General features: G+C 43.3%; 1 protein-coding gene across 4 annotated transcripts in view; it reads left to right on the forward strand.

Moving 5' to 3' along the window:
* Window positions 1-17,819, forward strand: part of SIDT2 (SID1 transmembrane family member 2) — a 526,209-nt gene extending 508,390 nt beyond the window's left edge. For all 4 annotated transcript variants that reach the window (XM_053691390.1, XM_053691389.1, XM_053691392.1 and 1 more), the window contains 2 exons: window positions 14,404-14,517; window positions 17,123-17,819. In XM_053691390.1, coding sequence (XP_053547365.1) covers window positions 14,404-14,517; window positions 17,123-17,185 — 177 coding nt within the window. In that variant the 3' untranslated portion in view covers window positions 17,186-17,819. The remainder of the gene's footprint in view (window positions 1-14,403; window positions 14,518-17,122) is intronic.
* The last annotated feature ends 390 nt before the right edge of the window (window positions 17,820-18,209 follow it).

An 18,209-nucleotide genomic window follows, 5' to 3' on the forward strand; every position in this document is an offset into this window, starting at 1 on the left:
CTACTCCCAAATATGGATTCTCTGTAGCTGACTGCTTGGAGATTGAGCGCCTAGTTTTGGCTATGCGTGGCTTCTCTGAGAAAGTCATTGATACTATGCTTCAGGCTCGTAAGCCTGTTACTCGCAGAATTTACATTTATTGGTGTGAATCTAAGGGTATACCCGTATTCCGTCCTTTTTTTTTTTTTAAGAAAGCCTGGAGAAAGGTTTGTCAGTCAGTACTCTGAAGGCTCAGAGTTCTGCTCTGTCTATTCTTTTGCTCAATCATCTGGCAGATTTTCCATCTGTCCAATCTTTTGTTCAGGCCATGGTCAGAATCAGGCCTGTGTTTAAACCTGTTGCTCCTCCTTGGAGCCTTGTCCTTGTTCTTAAAGTTTTGCAACAGGCTCCGTTTGAGCAGATGCATTCTGTTCTGCAGTGTGATTCCCCTTACCTTATTTTTCCTTCCTAAGATAGAGAGAGTCCACGGCTTCATTCCTTACTGTTGGGAAATACAACACCTTGCCACCATGAGGAGGCAAAGACACCCCAGCCAAAGGCTTAAATATCCCTCCCACTTCCTCATTACCCCAGTCTTTCTTTGCCTTTCGTCACGATAGGAGGTGACAGAGAAGTGTCAGAAAGATTCTGAGAGTCCTGAAAAAGGGTATCTGCCCTTCGGGATAGGACTGGAGTTTTTCTCCCTCGTCTACTTTTAAAAAGTTGGTCCCGGTCCCGGACTCTCAACTGGATTTGTGGGACTCCATTCCTAAGGTTCTATATCTATGCTTGCTAAACGTACTACTATAACTCTTGAGGATAGTTCTTCGTTCAGAGAGCCGATGGATAAGAAAATGGAAACCTTTCTGAGAAAGATGTTTCAACATACAGGATTTTTTTTTTCTTTTTTTTTTCAAAACAAGCTTAATTAGTCATAATTTCTCCAACATAGGTGTGTCTGGTCCACGGCGTCATCCTTACTTGTGGGATATTCTCTTCCCCAACAGGAAATGGCAAAGAGCCCAGCAAAGCTGGTCACATGATCCCTCCTAGGCTCCGCCTTCCCCAGTCATTCTCTTTGCCGTTGTACAGGCAACATCTCCACGGAGATGGCTTAGAGTTTTTTAGTGTTTAACTGTAGTTTTTATTATTCAATCAAGAGTTTGAAGATTTCTGTTTGTAAGAGGAAAATGATTTTAGCAACCGTTACTAAAATCGATGGCTGTTCCACACAGGACTGTTGAGAGGAATTAACTTCAGTTGGGGGAACAGTGAGCAGACTTTTGCTGCTTGAGGTATGACACATTCTAACAAGACGATGTAATGCTGGAAGCTGTCATTTTCCCTATGGGATCCGGTAAGCCATTTTTATTACAGAGTAATTAAGGGCTTCACAAGGGCTTGTTAAGACTGTAGACATTTTCTGGGCTAAATCGATTCATATATAACATATTTAGCCTTGAGGAATCATTTAATATGGGTATTTTTGTAAAATAATATCGGCAGGCACTGTTTTAGACACCTTATTCTCTAGGGGCTTTCCCTAATCATAGGCAGAGCCTCATTTTCGCGCCGGTATTGCGCACTTGTTTTTGAGAAGCATGACATGCAGTCGCATGTGTGAGGAGCTCTGATACATAAAAAAGACTTTCTGAAGGCGTCATTTGGTATCGTATTCCCCTTTGGGCTTGGTTGGGTCTCAGCAAAGCAGATACCAGGGACTGTAAAGGGGTTAAAGATAAAAACGGCTCCGGTTCCGTTATTTTAAGGGTTAAAGCTTCCAAATTTGGTGTGCAATACTTTTAAGGCTTTAAGACACTGTGGTGAAATTTTGGTGAATTTTGAACAATTCCTTCATACTTTTTCGCAATTGCAGTAATAAAGTGTGTTCAGTTTAAAATTTAAAGTGACAGTAACGGTTTTATTTTAAAACGTTTTTTGTACTTTGTTATCAAGTTTATGCCTGTTTAACATGTCTGAACTACCAGATAGACTGTGTTCTGAATGTGGGGAAGCCAAGGTTCCTTCTCATTTAAATAGATGTGATTTATGTGACACTGAAAATGATGCCCAAGATGATTCCTCAAGTGAGGGGAGTAAGCATGGTACTGCATCATTCCCTCCTTCGTCTACACCAGTCTTGCCCACTCAGGAGGCCCCTAGTACATCTAGCGCGCCAATACTCCTTACTATGCAACAATTAACGGCTGTAATGGATAATTCTATCAAAAACATTTTAGCCAAAATGCCCACTTATCAGCGTAAGCGCGACTGCTCTGTTTTAGATACTGAAGAGCATGAGGACGCTGAGGATAATGGTTCTGATATGCCCCTACACCAGTCTGAGGGGGCCAGGGAGGTTTTGTCTGAGGGAGAAATTTCAGATTCAGGGAAAATTTCTCAACAAGCTGAACCCGATGTGATTACATTTAAATTTAAGTTGGAACATCTCTGCGCTCTGCTTAAGGAGGTGTTATCCACTCTGGATGATTGTGAGAATTTGATCATCCCAGAGAAACTATGTAAAATGGACAAGTTCCTAGAGGTCCCGGGGCCCCCAGAAGCTTTTCCTATACCCAAGCGGGTGGCGGACATTGTAAATAAAGAATGGGAAAGGCCCGGTATACCTTTCGTCCCTCCCCCCATATTTAAAAAATTGTTTCCCATGGTCGACCCCAGAAAGGACTTATGGCAGACAGTCCCCAAGGTCGAGGGGGCGGTTTCTACTTTAAACAAACGCACCACTATACCCATAGAAGATAGTTGTGCTTTCAAAGATCCTATGGATAAAAAATTAGAAGGTTTGCTTAAAAAGATGTTTGTTCAGCAAGGTTACCTTCTACAACCAATTTCATGCATTGTCCCTGTCACTACAGCCGTGTGTTTCTGGTTCGATGAGCTAGAAAAGGCGATCGATAGTGATTCTCCTCCTTATGAGGAGATTATGGACAGAATCCGTGCTCTCAAATTGGCTAATTCTTTCACCCTAGACGCCACTTTGCAATTGGCTAGGTTAGCGGCGAAAAATTCTGGGTTTGCTATTGTGGCGCGCAGAGCGCTTTGGTTGAAATCTTGGTCAGCGGATGCGTCTTCCAAGAACAAATTGCTTAACATTCCTTTCAAGGGGAAAACGCTGTTTGGCCCTGACTTGAAAGAGATTATCTCTGATATCACTGGGGGTAAGGGCCACGCCCTTCCTCAGGATAGGTCTTTCAAGGCCAAAAATAAACCTAATTTTCGTCCCTTTCGTAGAAACGGACCAGCCCCAAGTGCTACGTCCTCTAAGCAAGAGGGTAATACTTCTCAAGCCAAGCCTGCCTGGAGACCAATGCAAGGCTGGAACAAGGGAAAGCAGGCCAAGAAGCCTGCCACTGCTACCAAGACAGCATGAAATGTTGGCCCCCGATCCGGGACCGGATCTGGTGGGGGGCAGACTCTCTCTCTTCGCTCAGGCTTGGGCAAGAGATGTTCTGGATCCTTGGGCACTAGAAATAGTCTCCCAAGGTTATCTTCTGGAATTCAAGGGGCCTCCCCCAAGGGGGAGGTTCCACAGGTCTCAATTGTCTTCAGACCACATGAAAAGACAGGCATTCTTACATTGTGTAGAAGACCTGTTAAAAATGGGAGTGATTCATCCTGTTCCTTTAGGAGAACAAGGGATGGGGTTCTACTCCAATCTGTTCGTAGTTCCCAAAAAAGAGGGAACATTCAGACCAATCTTAGATCTCAAGATCCTAAACAAGTTTCTCAAGGTTCCATCGTTCAAAATGGAAACCATTCGAATAATTCTTCCTTCCATCCAGGAAGGTCAATTCATGACCACGGTGGATTTAAAGGATGCGTATCTACATATTCCTATCCACAAGGAACATCATCGGTTCCTAAGGTTCGCATTCCTGGACAAGCATTACCAGTTTGTGGCACTTCCGTTCGGATTAGCCACTGCTCCAAGGATTTTCACAAAGGTACTAGGGTCCCTTCTAGCGGTGCTAAGACCAAGGGGCATTGCAGTAGTACCTTACTTGGACGACATTCTGATTCAAGCGTCGTCCCTTCCTCAAGCAAAGGCTCACACGGACATTGTCCTGGCCTTTCTCAGATCTCACGGGTGGAAAGTGAACGTAGAAAAAAGTTCTCTATCTCCGTCAACAAGGGTTCCCTTCTTGGGAACAATAATAGACTCCTTAGAAATGAGGATTTTTCTGACAGAGGCCAGAAAATCAAAACTTCTAAACTCTTGTCAAATACTTCATTCTGTTCCTCTTCCTTCCATAGCGCAGTGCATGGAAGTAATAGGTTTGATGGTAGCGGCAATGGACATAGTTCCTTTTGCGCGAATTCATCTAAGACCATTACAACTGTGCATGCTCAGTCAGTGGAATGGGGACTATACAGACTTGTCTCCGACGATACAAGTAGATCAGAGGACCAGAGATTCACTCCGTTGGTGGCTGTCCCTGGACAACCTGTCACAGGGGATGAGCTTCCGCAGACCAGAGTGGGTCATTGTCACGACCGACGCCAGTCTGGTGGGCTGGGGCGCGGTCTGGGGACCCCTGAAAGCTCAGGGTCTTTGGTCTCGGGAAGAATCTCTTCTCCCGATAAATATTCTGGAACTGAGAGCGATATTCAATGCTCTCAAGGCTTGGCCTCAGCTAGCAAAGGCCAAGTTCATACGGTTTCAATCAGACAACATGACGACTGTTGCGTACATCAACCATCAGGGGGGAACAAGGAGTTCCCTGGCGATGGAAGAAGTGACCAAAATCATTCAATGGGCGGAGACTCACTCCTGCCACTTGTCTGCAATCCACATCCCAGGAGTGGAAAATTGGGAAGCGGATTTTCTGAGTCGTCAGACATTTCATCCGGGGGAGTGGGAACTCCATCCGGAAATCTTTGCCCAAATTACTCAATTGTGGGGCATTCCAGACATGGATCTGATGGCCTCTCGTCAGAACTTCAAGGTTCCTTGCTACGGGTCCAGATCCAGGGATCCCAAGGCGACTCTAGTAGATGCACTAGTAGCACCTTGGACCTTCAAACTAGCTTATGTATTCCCGCCGTTTCCTCTCATCCCCAGGCTGGTAGCCAGGATCAATCAGGAGAGGGCATCGGTGATCTTGATAGCTCCTGCGTGGCCACGCAGGACTTGGTATGCAGACCTGGTGAATATGTCATCGGCTCCACCATGGAAGCTACCTTTGAGACGAGACCTTCTTGTTCAAGGTCCGTTCGAACATCCGAATCTGGTCTCACTCCAACTGACTGCTTGGAGATTGAACGCTTGATCTTATCAAAGCGAGGGTTCTCAGATTCTGTCATTGATACTCTTGTTCAGGCCAGAAAGCCTGTAACTAGAAAAATTTACCACAAAATATGGAAAAAATATATCTGTTGGTGTGAATCTAAAGGATTCCCTTGGGACAAGGTAAAAATTCCTAAGATTCTATCCTTTCTTCAAGAAGGTTTGGAGAAAGGATTATCTGCAAGTTCCTTGAAGGGACAGATTTCTGCCTTGTCTGTGTTACTTCACAAAAAGCTGGCAGCTGTGCCAGATGTTCAAGCCTTTGTTCAGGCTCTGGTTAGAATCAAGCCTGTTTACAAACCTTTGACTCCTCCTTGGAGTCTCAATTTAGTTCTTTCAGTTCTTCAGGGGGTTCCGTTTGAACCCTTACATTCCGTTGATATTAAGTTATTATCTTGGAAAGTTTTGTTTTTGGTTGCAATTTCTTCTGCTAGAAGAGTTTCAGAATTATCTGCTCTGCAGTGTTCTCCTCCTTATCTGGTGTTCCATGCAGATAAGGTGGTTTTACGGACTAAACCTGGTTTTCTTCCGAAAGTTGTTTCTAACAAAAACATTAACCAGGAGATAGTCGTGCCTTCTTTGTGTCCGAATCCAGTTTCAAAGAAGGAACGTTTGTTGCACAATTTGGATGTTGTTCGTGCTCTAAAATTCTATTTAGATGCTACAAAGGATTTTAGACAAACATCTTCCTTGTTTGTTGTTTATTCTGGTAAAAGGAGAGGTCAAAAAGCAACTTCTACCTCTCTCTCTTTTTGGATTAAAAGCATCATCAGATTGGCTTATGAGACTGCCGGACGGCAGCCTCCTGAAAGAATCACAGCCCATTCCACTAGGGCTGTGGCTTCCACATGGGCCTTCAAGAACGAGGCTTCTGTTGATCAGATATGTAAGGCAGCGACTTGGTCTTCACTGCACACTTTTACTAAATTTTACAAGTTTGATACTTTTGCTTCTTCTGAGGCTATTTTTGGGAGAAAGGTTTTGCAAGCCGTGGTGCCTTCCATCTAGGTGACCTGATTTGCTCCCTCCCTTCATCCGTGTCCTAAAGCTTTGGTATTGGTTCCCACAAGTAAGGATGACGCCGTGGACCGGACACACCTATGTTGGAGAAAACAGAATTTATGTTTACCTGATAAATTACTTTCTCCAACGGTGTGTCCGGTCCACGGCCCGCCCTGGTTTTTTAATCAGGTCTGATAATTTATTTTCTTTAACTACAGTCACCACGGTATCATATGGTTTCTCCTATGCAAATATTCCTCCTTTACGTCGGTCGAATGACTGGGGAAGGCGGAGCCTAGGAGGGATCATGTGACCAGCTTTGCTGGGCTCTTTGCCATTTCCTGTTGGGGAAGAGAATATCCCACAAGTAAGGATGACGCCGTGGACCGGACACACCGTTGGAGAAAGTAATTTATCAGGTAAACATAAATTCTGTTTTTCAGATTTACAATAAAAAGAAACAGTTTGTATTACCAACAGACTGGTGTCATTTTTGTTTACAAGAAGGTGAGAAGGTATTTCCCATAGCGGGATCAGTCCTTATAGGACAATAAGTGCACTTCAGAGTCACAAAAATGGTTAAACTTCATATGTCCATGTTAACCATAGTTTGTGCGTTTCTACTTTTTAAAAAAAAAAAAAATTAAAAATACAAGCTTAGTCAAGTATAAACTTTGAACTGTGTGTCGAGGTCAAGAAGAAAGTTTGAGAGGTGTTAGGCAATAGTAAGGAAGGAGAAGAATGGGGAAGGAAAGAAAAATAAAAGGGGGGGAGGGAGAGCAGAACGAAGCCATTATGCTCTCTAATTGAGGAATATTTGGAATAGTGTTGTATATCATAGTGGAGTGTCTCTCCACGTAGACATCATCATTTTCTGGGAGACAATTTGATTAATTTTGAGGTAGTGGAATTTCTCTAGGATTAATAAATCGTTAACCGAAGTGTGCCATTCGTCCAGAGTTCGTATATCTTTATGTTTGACTTCCATTTTTTTGGAATGAGTTTTTAAGCTCTTGTAAGCATTATTAAAAGGAGGGTCTGTTTATATGTTTCTCTGATTTTTGGCAGGTGAAGAAAAAGTATTGTATCTGGTGTGCTGGGTATTAAAGTTTGTAGTTTTTTAGAACACATACAGGATTTTTATTTCAACCAGAGGCTGCAGTTACCGCGGTTGCTGGAGCAGCTACCTACTGGTGCGACTCTGTCGGAATTCATTGAGGTGGATTTTCCCTTTGAGGATATTTAAGACAAAATTAAAGCTCTGAGAATTGCTAATTCTTTTATCTGTGATGCGAACATGCAAATTATTTGCCTAAATGGAAAGGCCTCTGGCTTTGCGGTCCTAGCCCACCAGGCGCTCTGGTTGAAGTCGCGGTCTGCGGATATGACTTCTAAGTCCAGACTTCTTTCTCTTCCTTCCAAGGGAAAGATTTTTTTTGGTCCAGGCCTGGACTCCATTATTTCTACGGTTACCGGAGGCAAGCGTGCCTTCCTACCGCAAGATAAGAAGAACAAGTCTAAGGGACGACAATCTTCTAATTTTCGTTCTGACAAATCCCAATGGCAACAATCCTCCTCCAAGCCCGAGCAACCCAAGAGTACTTGGAAGCCGGCTCAGTCCTGGAATAAGTCCAAGCAGAATAAGAAGCCCGCCGAAAACAAATCGACATGAAGGGGCGGCCCCCGATTCAGGATCGGATTTGTAGGGGGAAGACTGTCTCTTTTTTTTAGACGCTTGGTTCAGGGACGTACAGGATCCGTGGGTCCTGGAGGTCGTACTCAGGGATACAAGATAGGCTTCAAATCTCATCGGCCCAGGGGCAGATTCCTACTCTCAAACCTCTCTATTGACCAGAAAAGAGGGATGCCTTTCTAGGGTGCATTCAGGACCTATCCTCCTTAGGAGTTTTTGTCCCGGTGCCTTTCGAAAAAAGAGGTTTGGGGTTTTATTCAAACCTTTTCGTGGTCCCAAAGAAGGAGGGAACTTTCCGCCCAATTCTGGACCTAAAGTGCTTAAACAATTTCTCAGTGTCCCTTCCTTCAAGATGGAGACGATAAGGTCCATCCTTCCTTTAGTTCAGGATGGCCAGTTTATGACCACTTTAGATCTGAAGGACGCTTACCTTCATGTTCCAATCCACAGGGAACACTTTCAGTTCCTGAGGTTTGCATTCCTGGACCAGCACTTCCAGTTCATTGCCCTTCTGTTTGGCCTAGCTACTGCTCCAAGAATCCTTACGAAAGTTCTGGGGGCTCTTCTAGTCGTTGCCAGAACTCAGGGTATTACAGTAGCCCCATACATGGACAATATTCTGGTCCAAGCACCATCTTGTCGTCTTACAGAAGAATACTCGGAGTCCCTTCTCAGTCTTCTTCGATCACATGGATGGAAGATACACTTGAAAAAGAGTTCTCCTATCCCATGTACCAGGGTGGAATTCCTGGGTGCTATAATAGACTCCATATCCAATGAGGATATTTCTAACAGACCAGAGACGTTGCAAGCTAACTTCGGCTTGTCTTGCCCTCCAGACCTTCTTGAGTCCCTTTGTGGCTCAGTGTATGGAGGTGATTGGTCTCATGGTGTCCTGCATGGATATCATTCCTTATGCCAGGTTCCGTCTCAGACCTTTACAGCTGTGCATGCTGAGACAGTGGAACGCCGATCATTCTAAATTGTCTCTACAGATTGTATAAGACAGCCGGTCGAGAGAATCGCTCTCATGGCGGCTCTGTCCAGATCATCTGTCCCGAGGGACATGCTTCTTAAGACCATCCTGGGAGATTGTGACTACGGACACAAGCCTATCCGGATGGGGAGCTGTTTGGGGTGCCAGGAAGGCACAGGGGTTGTGGACTCAGGAGGAGTCCTCCCTCCCAATCAATTTTGGAACTATGGGTAATCTTCAATGCCTTGAAGGCTTGGCCACTTCTGGGTTCATCCCAGTTTATCAGATTCCAGTCAGACAATATATCCTCGGTGGCTTACATCAACCATCAGGGGGGAATGAGAAGTTCCTTGGTGATGAAGGAAGTATCTCAGATTCTGGAGTGGGCAGAGACCCACAACTGTTCGCTGTCAGCGATCCACATTCCGGGTGTGGACAACTGGGAGGCAGATTTTCTCAGCAGGCAATCCTTCCACCCAGGGGAATGGTCTCTCCATCCCAAGGTGTTTGCAGAGATATGCAGCAAGTGGGGGATGCCAGAGATAGATCTCATGGTGTCCCATCTAAATACCAAGCTACCCTGGTATGGGTCGAGGTTGAGGGATCCCCAAGCGGATCTAATAGATGCACTAGCAGTGCCCTGGAGGTTCAATCTCATATATCTTTTTCCTTCATTACAGCTTCTTTCTCGAGTAGTGGCCCGCATCAAGCAGGAGCGGTTATCAGTAATCCAGATTGCTCCATTTTGGGCGTGAAGGACGTGGTTTGCGGATCTAGTGGGGATGTCCTCATCTCCTCCGTGGAAGTTACCTTGTCGCAGAGACCTGCTGCTACAAGGTCCGTTTGTTCATCAAAATCTAGATTCTCTGAAGCTGACTGTGTGGAGATTGAACACTTAGTCTTAGCAAAGAGAGGTTTCTCTGAGAGTGTCATTGATACTCTTATTCATGCTTGTAAACCAGTTACTCGTCGTATCAACCACAAAGTGTGGAAGACCTACTTATTCTGGTATGAAGAGCGTGGTTTTTCATGGCACAGAGTTAAGGTTGGCAGGATCTTATCTTTTCTCCATGATGAACTGGAGAAGGGCCTTTTCTGCTAGTTACTTGAGAGGACAGATTTCGGCCCTGTCGGTTTTATTGCACAAGAGGCTAACTGAGCTTCCAGACACCCAGTTCTTTGTTAAGGCTCTGATTAGTATCAGACCTGTGTTTAGATCTGGGGCTCCTCATTGGAGCCTAAATCTTGTTCTTCGTGTTTTGCAACAGGCTCCGTTTGAGCCTCTGCATTCTGTTGACATTAAATTGTTATCTTGGAAGGTTCTCTTTTTAATGGCTATTTCCTCTGCGCACAGAGTTTCTGAGATCTCTGCTTTGCGATGTGAGTTCCCTTTTCTGATTTTTCATGCAGATAAGGCAATTTTACATACTAAATTAGGTTTTCTTCCTAAGGTTGTGTCAGATCGCAACATCAATCAAGAGAATGTGGTTCCTTCCTTGTATCCTAATCCTTCTTCATCAAAGGAACGTTTACTTCATTATTTGGATGTGGTTCGCACCTTGAAGTTCTTTCTTTAGACTACTAAGGAGTTAAGACAGTCTTCCTCTTTGTGTGTTGTCTATTCAGGGAAGCGTAAGGTTCAGAAGGCTACTTCGACTTCCCTATGTTTTTGGTTAAGGAGTGTCATCTGCTTAGCTTACGAGACAGTGGGACATCATCCTCCTGAGAGGATAACGGCTCATTCCACTAGAGCAGTGGCTTCCTCTTGGGCCTTTAAGAACGAGGCTTCTATGGATCAGATTTGTAAGGCCTGGTCCTCCTTACATACTTTTTCTAATTTTTACTAGTTTGATGTTTTTGCTTCTGCTGAAGCAGCTTTCTAGAGAAATGTTTTGCAGGCTGTGGTGCCCTCAGAATAGGTTCTGCCTCTTCCTTCTTGTTCCCTCCCGTTATTTATTCAGTGTCCTCTGGAGCTTGGGTATAGTTTTCCCAACAGTAAGGAATGAAGCCATGGACTCTACCCGATCTTAGGAAGGATAACATAATTTATGCTTACCAGATAAATTCCTTTCCTTCCGGATAGGGAGAGTCCATGGCCCCCGCCCATTTTTTTTTTTTGTTTAAGGGCGGCAACCTATTATTTATCTTATTTTTCTGACACCATTTATACCTTGATATTTCTCCTACTTTTCCTTGTTCCCTCGGCAGAATGATTGGGGTAATGAGGAAGTGGGAGGGATATTTAAGCCTTTGGCTGGGATGTCTTAGCCTCCTCCTGGTGTTGTATTTCCCAACAGTAAGGAATGAAGCCGTGGACTCTCCCTATCTGGAAGGAAAGGACGTTATCGGGTAAGCATAAATTGTTTTCATGCGGAAAAGGTGGTCCTTCATACTAAATTGGGATTTCTTCCCAAAGTAGTATTGGATCGCAACATTAATCAAGAACTTGTTGTTCCTTCTTTATGTCAAAATCCTTCTCAGAAGGAACATCTGTTACACAACCTGGATGTTGTGCGTGCTCTAGAATTTTTATCTACTAGCAACTAAAGATTTTCAGCAGTCTACTGCCCTGTTCGTTGTTTTCGCAGCTAAGGGTCAGAAGGGCACTTCTACTGCTCTTTCTCTCTGGTTGAGAAGTGTTTTCCGATTAGCATATGAGACAGCTGGACAACAGCCTCCTGAGAGAATTTGGCTCATTCCACTAGAGCTGTCTCTTCTTCCTGGGCTATCAATAATGAAACATCTGTTGAGCAAATCTGCAAGACTGCCACTTGATCCTCCTTGCATACTTTTCCCAAATTCTACAAATTTGATTCTTTTGCCTCGGCTGAGGCTTCTTTTGGGAGTAAAGTTCTTCAAGCAGTAATACCTTCTGTTTAGATCCACCTGTCTTATTCTCCCTCCCTTTGATTCTGTGTCCTCTAGCTTGGGTATTGGTTCCCACTAGTAATTGGAACGAAATTGTGTACTCTCGATGCCATAGGAAAGAAAACAAAATTTATGCTTACCTGATAAATTTCTTTCTTTCCGGGCATGGAAAGTCCACGACCCGCCCTTATTACATTTAAGACGGCAAATGTTTTGGTAGAAACCTCAGACACCTCTATACCCTTGTGTTATCTTCTTTTTCCATTTTTTTGGGCCGAATGACTGTATGGGTATTATGGCTGGGTAAGGGAAGTGACACTTAACAGCTCTGCTGGGGTGCTCTTTGCCTCCTCCTGCTGACCAGGAGTTGAATTCCCACTAGTAATTGGAATGAAATTGTGGACTCTCCATACCGGAAAGAAATTTATCAGGTAAGCATACATTTTGTTGTTTTTTGCCTAGTTTATCTGTAAAAGATTAACATATCATTATATAAATGATTTGAATGCAGTATACAGATCTGTAGTCTCCGCTGGGGGCATTTCTCATACCCTAGATCAGTGCTTTCCAAACTGTGTGCCGTGACACACTAGTTTGTCGCTGGCAGTGTGTAGGTGTGTCCCTGCTTCAGCACAAATTTGTTTGAATTTTAAAAAAAAATCAACATTTTTTTTGGTTTCAGACTTTCCTCCTGCCGGCTACGCATATCACATGGTAGACATTTAATTGATACCTAGTGGGTCACAGATCATCTTAACCTATTGGCGCAGCTCACCGGGAACTGAAACTATTCCCTTTGGCTGCACATTGGCTCCTAACTGCACGTGTTGTCTCCTCAATTGGTTTGTGACTGCACGTGTAGTCAGTGAGTGAGATAGCAGTGTGTTTGCAACGCGGGCAGTAATCAGTCGGACTAGGGCGGCAGCTTAAATGCTGAGCTGAAGTCAGAAGTCAGTGTTTTTTCTTTGCAGCTAGCTCCCAGTAGTGCATTGCTGCTCCTGCTCTATATGGATAGGAAGTGGAAGCTTAAAAATGCTTGATGATGAAATGCGAGTGTCTTAATCTAATATTCCACCAAATATTCAGAAACTGTTCATCCCATCAACCTCATACATCCAATTAAAATAGTAAGTAGCTATTGGTGGTATTAAACTTTTTTTCCATTCTTGCACATACTTACTGTTACTTGTAAATACATTTTGTTATTATACAATTTATGTATGTGTCCGTATCTCTTAAAACAAGTTAGTTTAACCTCCTGTTTGCTTGTACAACTGAACTACTGTGTCGCGAAATGATGTAGGTCTAAAAAGTGTGTCACTAACATGAAAAGTTTGGAAAGCTCTGCCCTAGATTATGCCCTATCCTATAATAATTACAATTACTTATATGTATTACATTCCATAGGTACAGAAATGACGTGTATAGCTTCAAACTAGGCACTCCATTGTTACTGTTCACACAAAAGCCTTTCATCTTATCTGTATACATTATACTGTTGTGCTGTAATTGAACTTGGACATATTTTGTATGTTATAATTTCTCAAAACCTCAATAAAAGATTAATTAATAAAAATAAAAAAAAGAACAGCGTCCAGTACTGATCCCTGGTGGACTCCACTGATTACCTTTGTCCAGTCTGAGTATGATCCATTTACTACTACTCGTTGCTCCCTATCTTTTATCCAGTTATTTATCCATGAGCTAACATTTTCAGCTATTCCCAGTCCCTTAATTTTGTGCCTTAAACTCATGTGGCACTGTATCAAACGCCTTTGCAAAATCTAACTATATAACATCAACTGATTCCCCTTTATCTATATATTTACTTACTTCCTCGTAGAAATTAGATTAGTTTGACATGACCTATTTCTCATAAAACCATGCTGATTTGAACTCATAATCTTGTTTACACTAATATACTCATCAATATAATCCCTTATAATCCTTCAAGTATCTTCCCCACTGTTGATGTCAGACTAACTGGTCTGTAGCTTCCTGGATCAGCCCTGCTTCCCTTTTTGAAGAGTGACACCACATCAGCTTTACACTAATCTTGGGGTGCTATGCCTGAGTCTAATGAGTCTTGAAAAATTAAGAGTAGAGGTTTGTCTATAACAGTGCTAAATTCCCCTAAAACCCTTGAGTCTATTCCATCTGGGCCTGGAGTTTTATTTACCTTAATATTATCCATTTTTTTCCTGATATCCTCTAGACATAACCCAGTTAATTGTATGGGCTGGCATGTTCAAGTTTGTTCCAAAGTATCCTCCATTGGTTCCTCTTGTGTGTATACTGAAGAAAATAATTGGTTTACCTCAGCTTTCTCCCTGTCACTGTTAATCATGCTACCCTCTACACATTTTAACGTACCTATATTGCAATAAGAGCTCCAGCTCCCCCATTTTACCTGTCATGCTTCTTGCATTTGTTGTCATACATTTAAATTTCATGCGCTTTCCTCCATACTTTCTAATGTGACATTTCTTAAGTCATTCCTTCCCTGAGATATTCTAGGTGTAACATATTCTTTCTGTTCTATTGTGTAACTTAATTCTTTCTTTATTCCTTTCTAAGAAAACTCCGGCTGAATCTCGTGAACACAACAGAGACTGTATTCTGTTTGAATTCTTTGATGATCATGATATTTGGCATTTCCTGTCCTCCATCGCAATGTTTGGCTCCTTCTTGGTGAGTAACCTCAGTGATAGAGACTTACACTGAGTGGCTATAGAACATGAAGCTTGTGAATCTGCAGGGTAACACAGACATTATGGGTCATGGGGTCTGTCCCTCCCTTGCAGATGGACAAAAGGTAACTGTCGGAAATGCAGTCTGTCTCTCTTCTGCAGATAATGACATAATGACATAGACAGGAGTTTGCTATGGGACATGTAACCTTTCCCTCCCTGGAAAGGTTATACAATTAGAAGGTAACTCTGGGACATTAGGTCAGTAGCTCACCCTAGGGTGCTACAGTAACAAAGACAGGAGGACACCATATGACATGAGGTTAGTAGCTCACCCTAGGGTGTCACAATTACGAGGATGGGCGGGAACTATATGACATGGGGTCAGTAGCTCACCCTATGGTGTCACATTAATGAGGAAGGGAGGAAACTATATGACATGGGGTCAGTTGCTCACCCTATGGTGTAACATTAACAAGGATGGGAGGGAACTATATGACATGGGGTCAGTAGCTCACCCTATGATGTCACATTTACGAGGATAGGAGGAAACTATATGACATAGGGTCAGTAGCTCACCCTATGGTATTATTTTTTTTTTATCAGGTATTTGTAGAGCGCCAACCGATTCTGCAGCGCTATAAACATAGGCGGTATATAAGATAACATTTATAGGGATCAAATAGGTAGAGGGCCCTGCCGAGAGTTACACTGTTGTAGTCGGCTCTTATGAAGGCGATCTACAAACAGCTGGGCTCATAGACTTACACTCTAAGGGGTTCAAGGGGAAAGCAATGGAGTAAGAAAAGGTTAGTGTAGGTTGTATGCATCCCTGAATAGTAGAGTCTTTAGGGTGCGCTTGAAGCTGTTAAAACTAGGGGAGAGTCTTGTGGAGCGAGGCAGGGAGTTACACAAGATCGGAGCCAGTCTGGGTAAGTCCTGTAAACGGAATGTGAGGAAGTAACAAGAGAGGAGGAGATCATGAGCAGAGCGAAGGGGGCAGGAGGGAGAGTATCTGGAGACAAGGTATGAAATGTAGGGGGGAGCTGTGCAGTTGAGGGCTTAGTATGTCAGAGTGAGGATTTTGTGTTTAATCCTGGAGGCAAGAGGAAGCCAGTGAAGGGATTGGCAGAGAGGTGCAGCAGATGAAGAGTGACGTGTAAGGAAGATGAGCCTGGCAGAGGCATTCATTATGGATTGTGAAGGAGCTAGGTGGCAGCTAGGTAGACCAGATAGGACAGAGTTGCAATAGTCGAGGCTGGAAAGGATGAGAGAGTGGATTCAAATCTTAGTTGTCTTGTGTAAGGAAATATCTAATTTTAGAGATGTTTTTAAGGTGGAAGCGGCAGGCTTTAGCCAAGGACTGAATGTGAGGAGTGAAAGAAAGGTCTGAGTCAAGTGTGACCCCAAGACATCGGGCATGCGGGGTAGGGGTAATGATGGAATTATCAACAGTTATAGAAAATTGGGGGGTAGAGATTTTTTTTAAGAAGGGGGAAAAATAAGGAGTTCAGTTTTTATAGAGATTGAGCTTAAGATAGTGAGAGGACATCCAAGATGAGATATGAGAAAGACAGTTAGTGACATGGGTTAGTGAGGAAGGGTGTAGGTCTTGTGTAGAGAGGTAGATTTGGGTGTCATCGGCATACAAATGGTATTGAAACCTGTGGGACTTTATTAAGGAACCTAATGATGATGTGTAGATTGAAAAGAGAAGGGGACCGAGGACAGAGCCTTGAGGTACCCCAACAGAAAGTGGTAATGGGGCAGATGATGCTCCAGAGAAGGCTACTCTAAAGGTACAGTTAGATAGATAGGAAGAGAACAACGCAAGAGCTGTGTTGCAGATGCCGAAGGATGGTATCACATTAATGAGGATGGGAGGTAGTATATGACATAAGGTCAGTAGCTCACTCTTTTGTGTCACATTGAGGACAGAAGAGAACTATATGACATGGGGTCAGTAGCTCACCCTATGGTGTCACAGTAACGAGGACAGGAGAGAACTATGTGACATGGGTCAGTCTCTCACCCTCTGGTGTCACAGTAATGGGGACAGGAAAGAACTATGACATAAATCAGTAGCTCACCCTATGGTCGCAGAGCAACAAGGACAGCAGACAACTATGTGATATGGGTCAGTCTCTCACCCTATGGTGTCACATTAACGAGGATGGGATGGAACTATATGACATGGGGTCAATAGCTCACCCTATGGTGTCACAATAACAAGTATGGGAGGGAACTATATGACATGGGGTCAGTCTCTCTCCCTGTGGTGTCAAAATAATGAGGATGGGAGGGAACTATATGATATGGGTCAGTCTCTCACCCTAGGGTGTCACAGTAACAAGGACAGGAAAGTAACTATGTGACATGGGTCAGTCTGTTACCCTAGGGTGTCACAGTAACAAGGACAGGAGGGAACTATTTGACATGGGTCAATCTCTCACCCTAGGGTATCACAGTACAGGGACAGAACTATGTGACATGGGTCAGTCCCTCAACCTAGGGTGTCACAGTAACAAGGACAGAACTGTTTGACATAGGTCAGTCTCTCATCCTAGAGTGACAATTATTTCTCACAAATATTTTCTCTTCTCCAGGTGTTACTGTTTCTTGATGATGACCTTGATTATGTAGAAAGAGATAAGATCTACGTTTTCTGAACTTCCACCTGACACTATATTGTTCTGCTGTCACATATGGTCGCAGTGAGAACAGTTGAAATCTCTGGCTATGGTATTTAATGAAGATGAAATATGGGAACTTTGAAGTCCGTCCATTTGTCCTGTGACCTGTTACCTTTAAATAACCTGAGAGGAAAATGTGTTACAGTCGCCTCATTTTGCTAAAATGACACAAACAAATTGTGTCTGACTTTTTGTCCTGGACACAGGATGTTTCTGCTGCTCTGTTCATTGCCAAAAACAGCGTTACTGTGGCCTCACACTTAATGCCGTTCTGTGTAAGGGTGTGCGTATTCCAAGTGGCAGAAGGGTAGTAATGTGCCCTTTCTTTGTGATTCAAATGGTTAATAGGAGTAAACAGTTAACATAATTATCTCTGATGCAACTTTCGTATTGTCCTATATGAATCCTAGACAGTCGGATGTGACAGCACACTGCCTGCTCAGCCAACATGCCCGTCCTTGTGATCCTGCTGGGCGTACCCAAAGCCTGTGCGGGGGCAGTGACTATAAGCACATGTGCCATCCACCTGTCATGGCTTGGCCTGTTTTGTTGACACTGTTAATTTTATTGATTGTTTTATATTTCTGATAAAAAAAAATCAAGAGACAAATGACAGTGTGATTTGTGTATCTGTGGTCTGGATCTATCTAATAACTCTCTGCCAGATGTTTGGTCACATAGGAAATTACATTTAAGTCCCTTATCCTCCTCTGTGTCCTACACACAACTCAATCAGACAGTTACACACAATTCAATCAGACAGTTACACACAATTCAATCAGACAGTTACACACAATTCAATCAGACAGTTACACACAACTCAATCACACAGTTACACACAACTCATTCAGTTACACACAACTCAATTAGACAGTTACACACAACTCAATCAGACAGTTACACACAACTCAATCACACAGTTACACACAACTCATTCAGTTACACACAACTCATTCAGTTGCACACAACTCAATCATACAGTTACACACAACTCAATTAG

The sequence above is a fragment of the Bombina bombina genome, chromosome 8 (assembly GCF_027579735.1).
Source record: "Bombina bombina isolate aBomBom1 chromosome 8, aBomBom1.pri, whole genome shotgun sequence".
NCBI lineage: Eukaryota > Metazoa > Chordata > Amphibia > Anura > Bombinatoridae > Bombina > Bombina bombina.